Source organism: Cotesia glomerata, linkage group LG5 (genome assembly GCF_020080835.1).
Source record: "Cotesia glomerata isolate CgM1 linkage group LG5, MPM_Cglom_v2.3, whole genome shotgun sequence".
In the NCBI taxonomy this organism is placed as follows: Eukaryota; Metazoa; Arthropoda; class Insecta; order Hymenoptera; family Braconidae; genus Cotesia; species Cotesia glomerata.
The window spans coordinates 5,976,463-5,995,800 of record NC_058162.1 but is presented as its reverse complement, the minus strand read 5'-3'; the positions used below and the strand labels follow the sequence as shown (position 1 = coordinate 5,995,800).

At 31.8% G+C, this 19,338-nt stretch overlaps 2 protein-coding genes across 3 annotated transcripts in view; one reads left to right on the top strand and one right to left on the bottom strand.

The window, feature by feature from the left end:
• LOC123264853 overlaps nucleotides 1-4,230 on the bottom strand; it is a 44,163-nt gene extending 39,933 nt beyond the window's left edge. The window contains exon 1 of the mRNA XM_044728373.1: nucleotides 3,962-4,230. Within this exon, the coding sequence (XP_044584308.1) occupies nucleotides 3,962-4,019 (58 nt within the window). The 5' untranslated portion in view covers nucleotides 4,020-4,230. The remainder of the gene's footprint in view (nucleotides 1-3,961) is intronic.
• The window catches only part of LOC123264780 (RING finger protein 17), a 136,282-nt gene extending 117,639 nt beyond the window's left edge, over nucleotides 1-18,643 (top strand). Inside the window, exons 2-13 of one of the 2 annotated variants that reach the window (XM_044728251.1) lie at nucleotides 266-270; nucleotides 6,049-6,269; nucleotides 6,401-6,531; nucleotides 6,618-6,775; nucleotides 11,907-12,104; nucleotides 12,179-12,325; nucleotides 12,393-12,678; nucleotides 13,557-13,704; nucleotides 13,884-14,100; nucleotides 14,262-14,431; nucleotides 15,245-17,023; nucleotides 17,315-18,643. In XM_044728251.1, coding sequence (XP_044584186.1) covers nucleotides 6,069-6,269; nucleotides 6,401-6,531; nucleotides 6,618-6,775; nucleotides 11,907-12,104; nucleotides 12,179-12,325; nucleotides 12,393-12,678; nucleotides 13,557-13,704; nucleotides 13,884-14,100; nucleotides 14,262-14,431; nucleotides 15,245-17,023; nucleotides 17,315-18,226 — 4,347 coding nt within the window. In that variant the 5' untranslated portion in view covers nucleotides 266-270; nucleotides 6,049-6,068 and the 3' untranslated portion in view covers nucleotides 18,227-18,643. The remainder of the gene's footprint in view (nucleotides 1-265; nucleotides 271-6,048; nucleotides 6,270-6,400; nucleotides 6,532-6,617; nucleotides 6,776-11,906; nucleotides 12,105-12,178; nucleotides 12,326-12,392; nucleotides 12,679-13,556; nucleotides 13,705-13,883; nucleotides 14,101-14,261; nucleotides 14,432-15,244; nucleotides 17,024-17,314) is intronic. The other variant, XM_044728250.1, reaches the window with a different exon arrangement.
• The last annotated feature ends 695 nt before the right edge of the window (nucleotides 18,644-19,338 follow it).

Below are 19,338 nucleotides of genomic sequence, written 5' to 3'. Positions count from 1 at the left end.
CAAAAAAAAAGCCGAAACAACATGAGCAGTAATTGTGTATTTGAACTAGTGAAATCTTGCGTGATTTTCAAATGAATAACTTGCGGAATAAACGCATACCCTTTTATTTTTTATTATTCATTTATTTATACACAAATATTTTTTTTATTTTTTATCCAAATATATATCTATATTTTGAATTCTTTTGTGGTTTATACTTTATGTATTATTTTTGTTGTTATTCTATCGGGCTGGAAACGTGCGCATGTAGCCAGGAGCCTCGCAGCCAGTAGCCAAGCACGTAACCACCAATCGAAATAATAAAATAATAAAATCTCACTCAACAATAATAATACACACGATTGGTGCGTCTCGATGGTAGATCTGGATATGTAGGTGTGCAAGACCATTTTTTCACCGGATGTTTTAATCGATTCATCGACTAGAAAGAGATAAAAAAAAAAATGCACGGAAGAGAGCTTGAATTTTATATTTTTCATTTTTATTCCTCCCTGTTCTGTTACTTTAACTGAAAAAGGACAAAATTATCTATGGATACGTATCATACGGAAAATAATGAACTGATGTACCGATTTTGTGTCCTCAAATAAACACGATTCCCATATCAATTATCGCCCGAGCCCAAGGCTGTACAGTATGTTTTTCATTTTATTTTTTTCAAAAAAACTAAAATGAAATTTTTCCACTGAATATTTATATTTATTTATCTATCATTTTTATTGTGATTTAAACTGGTTCATGTCTCGGAGATTTATTTGCCGTGGTACTTGATTCCGATCTCAAAGAATAATTTTCTTTCAAGGACTTCCTCGTCGTCGTACCGTCCTCGCTCTCATTCAATTTACCATCGTTTTGTTGTACATTGATAGTAACGGATTCCTTTCAATATAAATCCTCGATTCTTCACTTTATTAAAAAATATTTTCATTGCTCATTCTTCACTTTTTTTTTCTTTTTTACGACCAATATTCCTCGAAAATTCCTCTAAATATTTTTCATTAATCGATCAGCTTTAAATTGCTTACAATTTATCGCTTTTTATTTTACCTAAAGGCCAATTAATTATCTCTTTTTAGATATTAAAGTATGATAATTACTAATTTTTTTAGATTAAAATATTATATTAAAAAATTGATAATTTGACTTTTTTAATTTTATTTAACAAGTACTTTTAAAAATTGGAACCAAAATTTTCATTATTAATTTAATTTTTAACTTCCCGCCAAGAAAATTGAAAATTTTCAAAAATCGAGAAGTTATTGGTTTTACCCCGTTTTTCGAAAATCGAGTTTTCAACGGATGTTGACGTTTTGAGGTCCTAGGAAGCATCCCCGAATGTTTTCGCGGTGATGTCCGTATATCTGTATGTGCGTGCGTGCGTGCGTGCGTGTGTGTGTGTGTCGCCGTATGTAAACCTCTCATAACTTTTGAACGACTTGACCGATTTCATCGCGGTTGGTGCCATTCGAAAGAGCTTGACCAAACTTAGATTTTGAATACCATTTAGACTGATTTAAAGCAGTAGATTTTAAGAAATCTCAAAAAAACTACAAAAAAAAATTTTTTGAAATGTGGTTTTTTTGGAACAGCTTTTAAATAGCTTTACCGATCAATTTCAAAATCTTATCAGCTCTTAAGCTTAAAAAACCACGTCGATCACCGCCAGCCCGGTCAAAATCGGTTGATTCGTTCGTGAATTATCGTTGTCGAAAGAAAACCGAAAAAAGTGTATTTTCGGAATTACTTCGAAACTCCTGGCTTGATCGATTTAAATTTGAAGATTCTTCATGGGGCTTCAAAAACTGCGTCGAATGCTACCAACCGCGTGAAAATCGGTTCATTCATTCAAAAGTTATTGCCGGTCCAACCGTCATCCTAATTTTTTTTTTATAATTTATTGATAAAAAAAAAAAAGAGGATCTGTAAGTTTTAATAATTATAGAAAGTTTTCATTTTAAAATCTTAAATAGATTATTTTTTCTTCCAATAAATAAACAACAACCTTAAAAATTTATTCAAATAATTAATCAAAAATAAAAAAAATTTTCTTTTATAAAAAATAAATTTTTGTATATTTTAATTATCAATTGCCAAAATTATTTCATTAAAAACATATCATACTTAAATATGAATAATTATTCTTTATTTTCTCAAAAAAAAATATCTTATTTTTGAATAAAATTTATTTAAAAATTATATAAAAAAAATTTTTTTTAATGTTTGTCAAAAAAAGAACTCAATTTTGTTTCTTTACTTTAAAAAATTAATTACCCCAAAGAATGTTTATCTTAAATTTCAACCCCATCCATAATAAAATGTTGTTTACAATAAAAAGCGTTTGTCCTAATGAAATTTTTTTCCGCCAGCATAAAAAAAAAAAAAAAAACTTAATAAAAAACATCCATATCCATATTCATATTCATACAAGTGTATATTTTTCTTTAGCATGTTAAAAAATGAATAACAGAGAAGAGAACCGAGTCGTGGCAATTCCTCATATCTGTGAGAGACAGGCGTTCTCGTTGTTGCAATTAACCCCGCGGTAACTGTCGTTGCATTGGACGTACGCCCGCGTGTTATGTGTATCTCGATCGGGTACCGTATACGTAAACGCGAATGTGAACCGACAAACCGTCTGCGAGTACATACAACAACTAAACGTACACATATTATACACAACAGTATCTAGTTTAGAGTTTAGAGCCGCAAAATCAAGAATTACCAGGATAAACAAACAGAGAAAGAAGTAAAATCGCACACACTATGGATTTACCCATTTACCGGTTAGCTTCTCTATTCTCTTCTCTATTCAACAACATCAACTATCCTACGTACTATAACTACGCGTGATTCAATTAACTCTCTGCGCAACTCTAAACGCCAACGGGATTCCCTGAGGATCAAAGATCCGTGATCATCCCGTCCGTTTAGTTCGTCTCCCCTTTACCTTTACCTTGCCCAATCGAGGTATAGCCATACTATACCACTCAATAGTCCGTGATATCAACTATCATCTATCATCTATCATCTACACTGATAGAAGGATTTGTTAATTATTTATAAACTCTATTTACTTTTAATAATTTAATAAACATTTCATTAAATTAAATTAAATATTTCATTCATTCATTCATTTAATTAACTTATAAAATTTTATTACCGATTAATAATTCACTTATTAATTGCAATTTATTACTTTTAAATAGCTACTTATTTATAGTCAATATTTAATAATTATTAATAGATATTCATTAATTAAAAATAGAGAAAATGAAATTGATAATAAAACAATAGTTGTAATTATTTACAGAATTTTTTTTACAATTAAAATTATTAATGCATTGTATCTTAATTACAATGAAAAAAAAATTATGAACCAATAAAATAATTTTAAAGAACCACACCGTCTTAATTTTCAGTATTAAAATTTTTAAATTAAAAAATTTTACTTTATTCAAAACAAAATCTTGAAAATAATTTTTTTCGTTTAAAAATTTTTCTCTTAATTCAATTTATTTTTTTTTTTACAGTAGTATTATTTTTTTATGAATGAATGAATTATTTATTTATTAAAAAATTTATTTCTATTCAAAAAAAAAATTTTATTAATTATTAAAAAACATAAATAAATTCTTCCATCAGTGTGTATCATCTACCATCTATCAATTCACTAAATTGCATGATCTAAACCATCCTCCCATTCTCCCATGACATTATATTAAACGATATTATATAACACCGACACATGAAAGCTACCACCCCTAAAATGCAACAAACATAATATTAAATCAACGGCTTAATTACGAATGCCATTTAATCATCAATATAATTATCTTAACTAATCAAACCACTTATCCTTGTACTTAATACAGATCCCAAGTATTAATTAATTCTTCCTTGCATTCATCTACTCGTTATATTATATTAAATAATCATCAATTAATAATTAATCAATACTTACCGACTAATGGCATAAGAATCGCAGCGGCAATAATCAACAATGATTTCAGTCGAATCATTTTTTACTTAAGTTTTTTAAATTTCATTTATGACCTCAACTTTCAATTATTCACCGTCCATCCTCAATTTTTTTTTTAATTTACTATTTATCGTTTTTTTGCGTATAAATTTAATTGAACCCTTGGACCCGGTGATGGGCCGCGGGTTAAAAATGTAAACAAAATCCAGACGCGGTTACTCGGCCTAGGGAACGAGAAAGACTGAGCATTCACAAGTGAGCCGCGATTGAGGTGCTAAGACGATGGGTCTCCCTGCCATTCCAATCTTTCATTTTTTATTATACTCCATGGATAAATATAGAGAGAGAGAAAGAGAGATGTGCAAGGCACGGTTTAAGTGTAAAGATATTTTGTTTTGTTGCGCCTCTTACTTTATTTTTATTTTTATTATATTAATTAATGCTCCGAGCTTTATTTTATATTTTATATCTTGTTATAGAAGAGGTCGTGTATGTATAATGTATAATGTATAATATATAATATGTAATGTAATATATAAGAGTATAAGTATGTAAAGGATGAGAGGCTGTGTCCTCGATTACTTAGCAGCCTCTCACCTGATGCTGATATGTTGATGGTGATGTTCAGCCAGCAACCTCCAGACGTTTATTCTTCCTGGATAATGATTTTTTTTTTATTTTTAACTCTTATTGTTTTTTTTTTTTTTTTTTTTTTTTTATAATGAAAAATATGGCAATAAATTATTTTTTGTAAACTGAATTATTTAGAAAAAATTTCTAATATTACATGATTAATTATGATTTTGAAATCAACAGACATTAATTAAATTAGAACAAAAAAATTAAACTTTTAATTTTTTTTTAAATCTAAAAGTGAAATTTTTTTTTTTTAATATGAAAAATCCTAAAAATTGTCAGATTCCTGTTAATCTCATTTTCATAATTAATTATTGAATAATTTCTAAATATTTATTACTATTAATGTAAATGAATGAAAGAAAAAAAAGTGCCATTTCTTACTTAATTAAAAATCATAAAAATAATAATACAAATAATCCCTTCTCCCTAAGTTAAAACGAATGCAATAGTAAAATTTCATTAAATATCTTCAGACGAATAGGTCATTTTCAATTTAGGAAAATAAAATTACATGAAAATTAAAGCTCGTTTAATGGGCTTTAAAATACAATTTACAAAAATTTGATAAGAGTTATTTCATTGAAAAGTTATCCGCGAAAAAAACTACCAAAATGTGAATTTTTACAATTATTAAAATTTTTAAACCTTGTACAGTAATTTCTGAACTACTTCACTAATTAAGTTCATCTTTGAACTTTACCTTGATATTCGTCTAAAAATTAAGTATGTTGAGTTTAGAGAAGATCCATTATGAATTAGAGACGCTATAGTCGTGACAAACCGCGTTATATCGTATATATAAATATATATAGACGGTCTAATTAGCAATTAGTCTCTCTGTATTTTTTAGAGGTGATTTTTTAACATTTTGATGTAGCAATAATCTAATTATAAATTACTTGAATGATCTAAATCAAAATATTATACCTCTATTAGATATTAATGATATTAAATGGTTTTTTAAAGTGATAATAAATTTTGAACTAATTATTTTTTTGTACAAATGAAAGATTCTCTAAAATGGAGTTAGACAATTTGCTAATTAGAATATAATTATATTGTATAAATACATACATATATAAACTTTTGAACTATATATATTTTCTAAATCAGCTTGACAAACTAAGTCATAAAATGGTTAAATTTTTCAAAAGTTGCGCCATGAAGACGGCTGCAATAATTAGATTTTTATGAAATCTACTAAAATTGACAGGTGTTTGAAAAAAATAGAAGGAAATATTCAATTTATGAAAAAATACTTGAAATTATAAATTTTTAATTTTAAAAAAATGAAAAAATTCTAAATGTCAAAAATTTAGATTTATAATTTGTGTAATTATTGTGTAGTTTTTTTGTTAGGTTTATTTATAAGGTGTAAAATTAATATAAGGATTAATGTTTAATAATTTGAATTATTTTTTTATGATTGCAGAAGGTAAAAAAGATACTAATGAAAGAGGATGATCATTCAACAGAGGAGATTGAAGTTGAAATTAGCAAAAGTTTTGTTCATATTCATGGAGTCCTGCAACTTCTCGAAGAGCGCATGATGCAAGTGGTGTATGAAGAGAGGCGCAAAGAAAGGACACAGGTCGAGGAGATTGATAACAGCTTGCAGGTTCTTAAAGAACAGATAGAGTCTGCTATTGTGGTAATTACTATATTTATTTTGATGATTATATAGTTTGGATCTTTTTTAAGTTACTTTTTTTTTTGTTTTCAAAATATTAAATTATTTTTTATTTACTTTTATTCTTATTAAATATTGTGAAAATTTTTCAGACCGCTGTATTTGCAAAGAAGCATTCAGAGAATGTCAGTCATCAAATGATAATCGATGAGTTTAAAGAACTATTAAAGCTTCCGTGTCATCTTGTAGAACCACAGTATCTCGCTAAACAATCTAATTTAAAGTAAGTTACTTATATAATTTGTTAGATGATTTTTTTGTAATTTTTAGTAATACTAAAAAAATTTTTTTTTGTTATTTCTACAACAGATTTCAAATAAATTCTGAAGAAATAATAGAAACAATAAAGAATAACTGTGACATTATAATGTCGCCTTCTAATGATTCATACAAACTGGTTTGTATCGACGAACTACAAAATGACCAAATTACGGACAAATCTGAAAATTTGTCACAAATTCCTCCGAGTAAGTTGATAAATTTTTTTATTAAACAATTATAAAAGTTAATAGACTCTAGGCTTAAAAAATAAATAAGGCTATTCGGCAGCCAAAATGGAAGTAGATTTCATACTTGGTAGTTTTATAAATTAAAAAATTTCAGTAACGACGAGAAAAAACGAGTGCAACAGCAAATTTCATAATTAGTATAGCCGAATAGGACTTAATTTTAAGACTAAATTTATGATATGGTACTCAAATTGAAGCTTATTTAAGGAAGTACGAGCGCTAGGAGGGGTGGGTATAGGTATCGACTCTAGCGTGGTAAAGGGAGAGCAGTAACCATATGATTTTTCACAATATAGATACACATTCAACATTGACTAATGGTGGCATTTATTTTTCTTTTAATTAATACACTTTAATTAGTCGGGCAAATGTAAATTTTTTAGAATTTAATTTATCACTAATATATTTTTTTTCGTCCATGAGTTTTTTATAAATATTCACCGACAGTTTTTCGATATAAATACAGAAATATATCAATATTTGGAAGTTACCCCATAAGACCAATGTTAAATTGCTCAACTTTAAAGTTAATTATTTATTTAAATGATCGGGCAATCTCTTTCAAATTTTCGGAATTTGTTTAGACATATTTAAACTTCATATTAAAAAAAAAAATTAGGACGACGGTTGACCCTAAAGGCCATCCCTGCAATTTCCCGCTCATTTTGTACTTAAGCGCTCAAAATTACACATTACATTTTTGAGCTCTTCGAGCTCACAAATATGATTTTTGTGTCATTTTAAGTTCTTCGAGCTCAAAACTCTAACAGCAGTTCAATAAAACACAATTTTTTGAATTTTCAAACGGCAATAACTTTTGGATGAATGAACCGGTTTTTTACGCGGTTGGCGGCATTCGACGCAGTTTTTAAAGCCCCATGAAGAATCTTCAAGTTTAAATCGATCGAGCCAGGAATTTCGATGTAATTTCGAAAAAACACTTTTTTCGGTTTTCTTTCGACAACGATAACTCACGAACGAATCAGCCGATTTTAACCGGGCTTGCAGTGATCGACGTGGTTTTTTAAGCTTAAGAGCTGATAAGATTTTAAAATTGATCGGTAAAGCTATTTAAAAGTAATTCCAAAAAAACACATTTCAAAAAATTTTTTTTTGTAGTTTTTTTAAGATTTCTCAAAATCTACTGGTCCGAATTGGTCCAAAGTGTATTCAAAATTTAAGTTTAGTCAAATCCTTTCAAATGGCGCCAACCGCGATGAAATCGGTCAAGCCATTCAAAAGTTATAAAAGGGTTACACACACACACACACACACACACACAGAATAAATATTACATTGTTATTTATTAAATCAAATTTAATCTAAATTAAAACAAAAGTTAAATCTAAAATAAAATTATAATTGTTATTTTATAAATAAGATTTTGATGTACACCTACACCTAAGTTTATTACTTTGTATTAAAATTCTAAGTGAAAATTTATAAAACTATGTACAAACCTTTGCCATTCGGCTAATTGCCTTGGCATATTAAATAAATACATACAATACATACACACACACACACACACACACACACACACACACACACACACACACACACACACACACACACACACACACACACATATGCCTGAAGGAAGGGACTTTTCCCCAGAAGTGGAAACAGCAACGGCTAGTGCTACTTTCGAAGGGGAAAAAGCCGCCGGAAGAACCGTCATCCTACCGACCACTCTGCATGTTAGACACGGCCGGCAAAATATTCGAGCGCATAATTCATCAGAGAATAGAGGCTGTAGTCGATCCACTCCTGGCAGAGAACCCGTTTGGTTTCCGAAAAGGACGGTCAACTCTGGATGCGATCAAATTGGTTGTTGATACAGCCAAGGATGCAATCGCCGGAACGAGATGGAAAGGTGGAAAGAAGAAATACTGCTTGGTGGCTGCTTTGGACATCAAGAATGCCTTCAACTCCGTTAACTGGGACTACGTTATGCGGGCTCTAGAAGAAAAAAACGTACCAGGATACCTTCGCAGAATGGTAGCGGGCTACTTCACGAATAGGGTTCTGAAATATGACACGGAGAACGATACGGAAGAGTACGAAATCACCGGAGGAGTGCCACAGGGATCAGTTTTAAGTCCTCTGCTATGGAATATCATGTATGATGGCCTCCTGAGAATAGCATTGCCTACGGGAGTCAAACTTGTAGCATATGCAGATGACGTAGCTGTCGTGATCGTCGCAAAGCACCTCGAAGAGATAGAAATGGCATTTGATATTACATTCAGACAAGTCAATTTGTGGATGGACATGGTGAACTTGCAACTAGCCAAGCATAAAACTGAGACAGTGCTCATCACCAGTAGAAAAACGGTAGAAACTATCAAGTTGAGAGTCAGAGAACAAGAAATCACATCACAACCATTTATCCGTTATCTGGGAGTGATGCTGGATACCCGACTCAATTTCAAGCAGCAGGTGGAACACGTCAATACCAAAGCGTCAGTAGTGAGGGCTAGTCTCGCACGGATGATGCCTATCATCGGAGGCCCAATGCAGAGCAGGAGGCTACTATTGTCATCAGTAGTCACATCAGTGCTCACTTACGGAATATCCATTTGGGCTGATGCACTCAAACCCAAGAATCATGGAGAAAAGCTGGACCAGTATATCGACTGAGTGCCCTACGAGTAGCTAGTGCCTTCCGCACTATATCAGAAGAAGCAGTGTGCGTCATTGCCGGAACCCTACCTCTTAGAGTTCTAGCAGAGGAAAGACGAGCCCTTTACCAACGAAAAAGGTCAACTGCTCTGAGCCCTGAAGAACTTAGAATTGAAGAACGGCAGAACAGCATAGACCGATGGCAACTACAATGGGATGCTGTAGAGAAGGGTAGGTGGACACACCGCCTCATACCTCGGATCGACATTTGGCTTAACCGGAATCACGGCGAGGTCAATTACTATCTTACGCAGATGTTGTCGGGACACGGATGTTTTCGAGAGTATCTACGCCGCTTTAAGCACGATGACTCTTCAGAGTGCCCGTCTTGCCCAGGAGTTGCTGAAGATGCGGAGCACGTCTTCTTTGTATGTCCTCGTTTCGATCCACAGCGTGAAGAGTTGGAGAGGATCCTGAACCAGAGAATGCAACCAGATTCACTAGTGGAAGCAATGTTGTCATCAGAAGCTGCCTGGAACGCTACCAACACGTTTGCAACAGAAGTCCTCAAAGACTTGCGTTCCACCGAAAGAAGAAGAGCAAATATCAGAAGATAGAAGGAAGGTAGTTAACACCTTAGCCACCAGAAGGAAGAGCAGTAGCTAGTTCCTCCCCTCACGAAGTAATGCCTGACGGCGGTTCCCATGAGGGATTAGAGGAAAGAAGAAAAGGGGTTTAGGGTTTAGTGAGTAGGGGCGTTAGCGTCGAGTTTTAGTATGACGCTGCGTCGAGTCTTCACATATCCAGGCAAAACAGCTATGCCTGGAATCCGCAAAAAGGATTCCCCCCTCTGAAAAACACACACACACACACACACGCACACATACATACAGACACACGGACATAATCGCGAAAACATTCAGGGAAGCTTCCTAGGACCTCAAAACGTCGAGATCTGATGAAAACTCGATTTTCGAAAAATGGGGTAAAACCAATAACTTTCCGATTTTTGAAAATCTTCGATTTTCTTAGCGGGAAATTAAAAATCAAGCCTTTTATCAAAAGTTGTCTTGGTGCTCGTATTTCCTTAAAGAGCTTTTTGATGCAATTTATAGCAATTCAATAAGTTATCCGATTCAAAAGTTATTCAAATAAGAAAGTGAAGAAATCTAAATTTTTCTGATTTTGAAAATTTCGAAATCCTGGCATTTTTAAATTACTTGATCGATTAAGCTCATCTTCAAACTTGACTTCAACATCAATCTGTAGAATAAGTCTGTTGAGTTGGGTAAAGATCAGTTGTGAATTGGCGACGCTATCGCCGTGACAAGCCACGTTTTATCTAATATATATCGATACTGCCATTCTAATACGTCGTATCCCACAAAATTTGACAAATTGACTTTTTTTGAAAAATGGAATCATAACAATATTATGCAAGTTATATAAAAATTTTAAAGGTCAAATAGTTTAATAACTATTTTTAAATAAATATTTTCATCTGTAAAATCCCATTTAATCAATGTTAAAAATGAATCGTTTTTAACGTCTACTGTAAAATTTTCTAATGGGATACGACGTATTAGAATAGCAGGATCGATATATACTTTTTGAACCATATGTATTTTCTGACTAAGCTCGTCGAGTTAAGTCGGAATATAGCAAAATTTTTTTAAAGTTCCGTCATGAGAACCAATGCAATAGTTAGATTTCTATGAAATCTACTAAAAATGGGAAGAAATAAAAAAATAATAATAGAAATTTTTTTAAAATATTTTTTTGTACTTTTATTGATTTTTATTTATCCTTCAGATATTATTTCATGAAAATTAAGTTAGCCATCTAAAAACTTTTATAAATTTTTTTATTGAAAAATTATTACAAAAAAATAAGAAAATAATTTTCGTATGCAAAAAACTTGAAAAACTTTAAATTAAATTTAAAAAAAATATTTTTTTATTTGACTTTGATAAATAAAAAATTAAATATGTCGGCTAACTTTACTATTACTATTATTTCTCTCTACATAGATAAAAATTAAAAAACACATTCTCAAAATTTCGAGTTTTAATTATAACACTACATTATCATCAATCGATTGAAATTTCTCTTAAAGAAAGAAGAAAGACAAAGACCGACCATAACCTTTTTGTTAGTCTTTAATTTATGTCCCAGTTTTCTCCAATCTTCATTGTTTTTTTATCAACCAAAAATTCTGCATGTTTAAATTATAAAAAAAAAGATTTTAAATAAATTTTATATATTTTGACTTTTAAATTATTTTTAAAAAATTGACGATTTCGTTTTTATTCAACGTTAAAATACAAGTGCGTAGATAAGAGCAAATATTTCTTAAAATTTTTGTTTATAAATTAGAAAAAATTTTTTCATAATTTAACAATAATTATTTATCTTTTACTGTGAAATAAAAAATGATAATACTAATTTATTATAAATTTTTCAGTTTTATTCCAAAAGCAAACAGAAAAATCTCCAGAAGTATCACCGCCATCTTCAGAAACATCAGGCTCGTCTGGAAGACAATCCCTGACATTAAATTCAGAATCCGAGAGCTCAGTAATTGAGTCAGATACTTCAGCAATGCATTCTGTGGAGGGTTCGGCAAAAAGTATCCGAACGACTGAAAAGCAAATTAGAAATGGTAAATTTTTTGATTCTTACAATTAAAAAAAAGCCGCAATTTTATAAATAATTAATTGATATTTTTTGTATCAGGCATAGAGGTGACAATCACACATATTGATAACCCAAATGCTTTCTACATACGAGCGACGATGAATGATGGAAAGTTTAGAGAGCTAGAGAAAAAATTAGAGAAGTACAATGAAGTTAACACTCAAGTACCTCGAAAAATTGTTGAAGGTATAAAAAATATGAAATTATAATTAAATATGTTCATTGTTTAATTTCTGGTGATTTTTCTGTCTAGGTGGCTTGTATGTAATTCATCGCAGTGGAAATCCAAGGTGGTATCGCGGACGTATTATGGGATCTAAATCTGCAGAGGGTCCAGTTTTTTACCCGGTCTACCAAGTGTTTGCGATCGACCACGGGTTCACTGATGTTGAAATTGGAATAGCTAATATCAGAAATTTATTCGAAGATCTATTAGATATTCCTCCGTTGGTTCAAAAGTTCTCGTTGTATGACATCTCACCGATCGGAGAATCTTGGTGCCGTGATTCTGTCGCTCACATGGAAGAAATAATTGACTCGTATGTATTTTATTAGTTACTAGCTGTTACTCGCCCGCTCCGCTGGGCGCTTTATAGAATTGCATTTTTAGATTTAGACTTGAAATTTAATTAGAGTATTGTTTTGACTTGAACAGATTCCCAATTCTATCGAATTGGCATGCACCTTTTATCCATGTAATTATTCTAGCTAATATTCATTGTAATTTTAATGTGCAATCATTATAACATTCCCGCGTCTTTCTTACAAAAATGAATAATAATTGATATGAAAAAAAAAAAAAATTGTAATGAACATTGAAAGTTTCAGTTAAAGAAATTGCAGGCCTCATTAAGTGAATAAATCTGCCTAGTATATAAACATAACCAATAGAATTAAAAAATTTATTTTAAACAAATGACAATCGAATAGAATAAATTTAGTTACAATAAAAATTCATTATTTCTAAATCAAAAAAATATAGGTTCCGGATAAGTAATCACCACCATATTATATACTAAAACCTTCTATGAAACACGCTGAATCTTATGGTATAAGTATTATTCCGATCGGTTCGGTAGTTTAACCGGACAAAAAAACTAGCTCTCCATTTATTAGTATAGATAGATATGAAATTTTATAAAAGAATTTTTTTTTCTAAATTATATTGAATTTTTTTTATTAAATTAAATATTTTCTTCAAATAGAAAGAACAAGATAACACTGGATATAATTCTAGATTATACTCAGTGATATCTGTGGTGTAAAAAAATTTCAGATAGTAGCTAGAAAAATCCAGATTATACTGCGTGAAATTTTTTTTTCACTGAGTATAATGTGGGATGATATCAAGTGTCATCTTGTTTTTTCCGTGCATTAAATTAAAAAATTTTTTTTCTTAAATTAAAAATTTTTTCAGAGCTGAAAGAGCGCCAATATTATACACAACCAAACAAGGAGGCAAAGATTTACTAATTCCAGTCAGCCCAACAACCTTCCCGCTATCATTGCGCGATGCTTTGATTTTTCTAGGCTACGGCAAGTTTATTTCAACAGCTCGATTATACGTGAGTTTCTTTAATTTATTATTTTAAAATAAAACTTTATTTACTAACAATAATCGTGGGTGTTACCTCCTGTGGTTTGTTCGCCTGAACAAAACTTATTTGATTCTAAAATTAATTTTTTATTTAGTAGAAGAATATTCTTTTTTTTTTTTAACTAATTTTATTCATTTTAATTGCAGAGAATAAATCCTTCAGCTTCTAATGTATTCCACCATGACCATTTGGCTCCTGATCAGTTATTCGACGCTGTTTATTTGAATTCTTATTCACCGGAATGCATTTATGTAAGAAAGGCTTCTTACAATGAACATTATTTCGAAAATATGGTACAAAAAATGACTGAAGATTACAAAAGTACCAAAAGAATCAAAGGATATATTTACTGTCCTGAAACTGGTAACTATTTTATACGCTCTTATACATAGCATTAGTAACGTGAAATAAATTATAATTTACAATTTAAAATTTTAATTAATTAAAAAAAAATTAAAGACAAATTTTAAATTGAATACTACTATTATTATTTATTAAATACTACTAATTATTAATTTTTTTAGGAATGAACGTTGCTGTACCTCACGAAAATTCGTGGTACCGAGGAGTAATTGTTGATATTGTTCAAGTCAGAGTTATTGAAGTTTTGCTAGTAGATCTTGGTATCAACACAACTATTGATTATAAAAAAATTCGCCGACTTGATTCACGTTATTCTCAATCGACTGTACGGGTATGTATATATTTTTTTATCTATTAATTTTACTTAACATAATAACTTTATTTGTCTCATTTTTTTACATTTAATGTTCTATAAAGAAAGCTTAATTTTTCGATAAAAAAAAAAAAAAAAAAAAAAAATAAGTAAGATAATACATTAAATTGAACTAAAAATACTATCACAGCCGAATTTTTTGAAATTATCAATTTATGTTAGGAGAAGTTAAAAATTCTATTTTAATTTTTTTCAGTGAATTTTCATAAAATATAAAATATTGAAAATTTAAAGAAATTAAGATGTGGTAGTATTTTCAGTCTCACTTCTGAAAATGAATTTTTCGTTAGATCTCGTCGTTTTAAAGTCCTTAGAAGCAACTTTGACGATTTTTTCATATACGCCCTTTGATTTTAAAAATTTTATTTCTTAAACTCAAAAGAACGTAAATCGAAAAAAAAATTTTTTTGCGTTTTTCAACCTATTATACATTCCTTAGTTGATTGAAGAAAAACAAATTTTTTATACGCCCTTTTTGTTTTGCAAACCCGTAAGGGCGTATATTTTGAGATACGCCCTGTTGGTTTTAGTAACACATTTTTTTTTTTTAATTTTTTTTATCCCAAAACAAAAAAAAATTTCTTCTAAATTAATTTAATTACTCAATTACTTAAAAATTCAAAGTTCACTGCTAAGCCATCAATAAATTAAAACTCCCAATTGATTAATACCTCAAAAAAAAAAAAAAAAAAAAAAAAAAAGTAATAACTGCCAACAATATCTTCTAAAAGAAAAACCCGATAATTAACTGCCTGTTTTTAAAATTGACAGGCAATTAAACTCTCCCTGAAAGACGCAAAGCCATTGGACCCAGCCGAAGGCTGGTCACCGGAAACCAACGCAGCGATCAAGCAATTTATGAATCCGATCAATATTCAAGTAGTCATCTACGACAGCGTAACAATTGACGGGTTTCTTCATCACACTGCCTCGATAATAAACAAAAACCGCTTGTCACTGGCGCTGTACCTCCAGTATTTAAAAATCTCCGCTCAGACAGTCAGTACCGGAGTACTAGAAAAAATGCAGTCCCGATTCAAGAGCATCCAGTCGAAGAAAAAGAGCTTCAAACGTCGCAAGAGTTCAAAGAAGCCCAAGAACCAGCTCCCGAAATTGGAGGACCCCTACAAGGTCCAGGTGATGATCTCTCTGGTCAAGTCTCCTTTTGAAATCTACGTGACGAGCGTCCACGAGAGCACGGCTATCAACGATATAGTAAAGAAGATGCAGCGGTTCTACGAAACTCACTCGACTGATGAACAGGTTAAGCTCGTCGAAGACACTGTCTGCGCTGTCTACAGCAAGGACCACAACTGCTACTACCGTGCGAAGATAAAGAAGGTAATTTCTTCTGAAGAAGTCATCGTCTTCTTGATAGACTACGGGGAGACTGCCCAAGTGGCCGCGAGCGACCTTCTCAGCCTTGGAGCCGAGCTCTACGACATTCCCATCCACGTGTTCAAGGTTAAGCTCGCTGGAATTGCTCCCTGTGGCGGGTCAGAGTCTTGGATCGCAAGTTCTATCCAGTCGCTTCAAGAACTTCTCGATCAAAACGGAGACTTCTTCATCAGCAAGGTCGCTGAGAGCGAGGACGATGCCATGCTAGTTGACATGTTCTTCCAACAGTCGATAGTTGACGACCCTTGTGCTCCAGCTCGGTCAGAAACTTGGACAATCAACCGCGAGTTGGTCGACAAAGGCTACGCGCTTCCTATCAAGGGTTTCAATGATCGGAAACTTAAAGTCCTGGCCAGTGATCTTCACGAAGAAATGAATTTCAGCTCCTGTGACTTGTCCAAACTTGGAACCAGCAACGAGTCCAGTGAAGAAAGTGAGGGTGGAGAAAATGATGAGGATCCTGAAGAAGAAACTAAATCTCAGGACAGCGAAAAAACGCTTAAAGACGAAAAAGAAGGAGAAGAAAATCCTGAGTTCAAGGACGTTCCTTTTCCGAATTTTGCAGCTTTTCCTTCGGATATTCCTCAGTGGCTCCCTGCGGAACCAATTGAACTTTCAGAGCCGTTCAATGCCCTGGTCACTGACATCAACTGGGACGGCTATCTTCATCTGGTACCCATTAAAAATAATTGTGACACGATTAGGTGGATTGAAAATACTCTCAATGAAAAATTCCGCGACTCGACTTGGAAGAAAGAAACCTGGAATATTGGAGATATGTGCATTGCTAAGTTCCAGGACACCTGGTCCCGGGCACTGGTACATCGCGTTCAAGAAAAAATTGCAATTGAATACATCGACTACGGGAATATGATGTGGCAAGACGAGAAATTTCTACGCAAAGAACTTCTTCTTGAGAACGTTCCGAGACAAGCTACCAAGTGCAAGGTTTATGAGATGATTCCTGATACTCCGAATACAATCTGGCGGCAGGAAGATTTGGATAAGCTTCACGTTTTGTTGGTAGATAAAGTTTGCCAGGTTACTATTGTCTCACAGTCGCCGGAGGTTTTGGTCATTATTGAGTTGTTGGAACCTAAATGCAATTTGATAACTTATTTAACGGAGAATTTTATTGTTAAACTAAAAAAGGTATTTTTTTTTTTTTCTTCATTAAGGGGGTATTCTGGTCTAGAAGCATGAAATTTCAGGTAATTTTTAAGTGTCATGTCGAATGAAAAAGACAGCAATAACATAAACTATAGGTTGGGAAAGAACTACCTTAATAAATAACTTATAAAAAATGGATAGTAAAAATATTGATTGCCTTTTTACGGTACTTAAAAAATTACCTGAAATTTCATGCTTCTAGACTAGAATACCCGCTTAATAAATTTTTTTTTTAAATATAATTTGTTTTCTAAATATAATTTTTTTTTAAAGGTAATGTCCGACGATGTTATGCTGAACGGAAAAAATTATAAAATTAAATATGGGGGTCAACTTGAAAAACTTGAAGACGAAGATGATTCTGAATCGGAAAATTCCGATGATGTTATCATAGAAATAGAAGATATGACAGACCTGGACCTTCAGTCGATGGAAATTGAAGCGAACTTGGAAGCTGAAAATTACCACGAAAATAATGATGATTTACCGGAAAATGACTTGTCAATTTTAATTATGAAGGAGCTGGGACTGACAAATGGTGACTTCATTCCTTCAGAAGGTTCAAATTACCCGATTTTCACCTTGCCGGTAGAGGTACGAAGCTTCGAAGCAGTAATGGGCCACGTTGACACTTCAAAGCCCAATATTGTGTACTTGCACCCGATTTCTAGCAAGGATCATCCGGCATTTCAGTACTTCAAGAAAAAGTATGACGCGATGATGTACTCCATTGGGTTCAATATTGGTGATTGCTCTACATTGCCGTTCTTTGAAATAGGCGACCCTTGCTTGGCCGTGTACAGTAAAGACAACGCCTGGTACCGATGCACGATCATGACTGATCGAGGCAGTGATGGATTGACTCAAGTCGAGTTCATCGACTGGGGCTCGGTCGAGTGGAAGAGCAAAGAAGAAATACGGAAAATTCCCAAGGACTGGATGAAGGTTCCGAGGATGGCCATCAAGTGCCGGCTCTGGAACACCCGGATTACGGATAATTCTTCGGGAGCTGTTGATTGGCTCCACAAAGCTTGCGAAAAGGTCAAGTTTAATGTCCAGGTTATGAAGCGAGAAAATGGATGCACTGTCGTTCAAATTTATGACATGAAGAATCCTCAAAGACTTTTCTACCAGCCTTTGATTGATCGCAGAGTCTTCGAAGCTGAGTTAAAAGATATTTATTAAGAATTATTGTGGGGGAAATTTATTTAGAATGCTAGATGAGGAGAAATTTTATTTTTATTTTATTATCAGTTGTGTTCGTATTTTTTATTTTTAGTTTAAAACTCCAGAGTTTTCAAGATTCTTTAGCGTCTCATTGAAGATTTAAGTAATTATTTTTTTAATACTTTGCTTGATTAAGTATTTTTGTACCAAAAATCAAAATATGGTAGCTTAAGTAATTGATAAAAGTATTATTAATCTGAAGATTGATTAAGGTTTGCCATTAATTATAAGTTTAATTCAGTTTAATATTTCTTAGTTTTGATGAAAGTTTTGATGAGATTGTAGTAGAATTTATTTTTTTCTATTGATATGATTATTCCATAAACATATAAGTTTTCTTTGTGTGTTTCTTTATAATAAAATATTATAATTAATAATTCATTTTTCATTTTTTTTTTCTAAAAATAACTAGTATCCTTATTTTATCCTATTTTTTTTAACTTCCCGCTAAAAAAATCGAAGATTTTCTAAAATCGGGAAGTTATTAGTTTCACCCCGTTTTTCGAAAATCGAGTTTTCATCAGATCTCGACGTTTTGAGGTCCTATGAAGACCATTAGATTTACATCAATTAAATTTGGTTATGGGTGAAAAAAGAAAATAAAAATAAAAATAAAGTAAAAAGAGTATTAGCATTTCAATAGAATTAAATTTAAATTATTAGTATTATATAAAAATATCTCTAAGAGTAGTTATTACAAGATGAAATGAAATTGCACTTTTATTTTTAAGAGGCTAGTGGTTATTTTTTAGAAGCAGTCTTTTAACCGATGATACAAATGTATGGTATGTATATATGTTAGAGTGCTTCAAAAAAAATTTTTAATTTTTTTTTTAACGCTTACCCTCTCAAATGCTTCTATTTGATATAAAAAAAATCCTCATCAAACAATTAACATGGGGAAACTTCTTTTTTGCTTTAAATTGAATTTACACATAATTTATGCAATTTTTTTTATAAAAAACCATATACATAATGTATGTATATGTGTGTACGTAAACCCCTCATAACTTTTGAACGGCTTGACCGATTTCATCGTGATTGGTACGATTCGAAAGGGCTTGACCAAA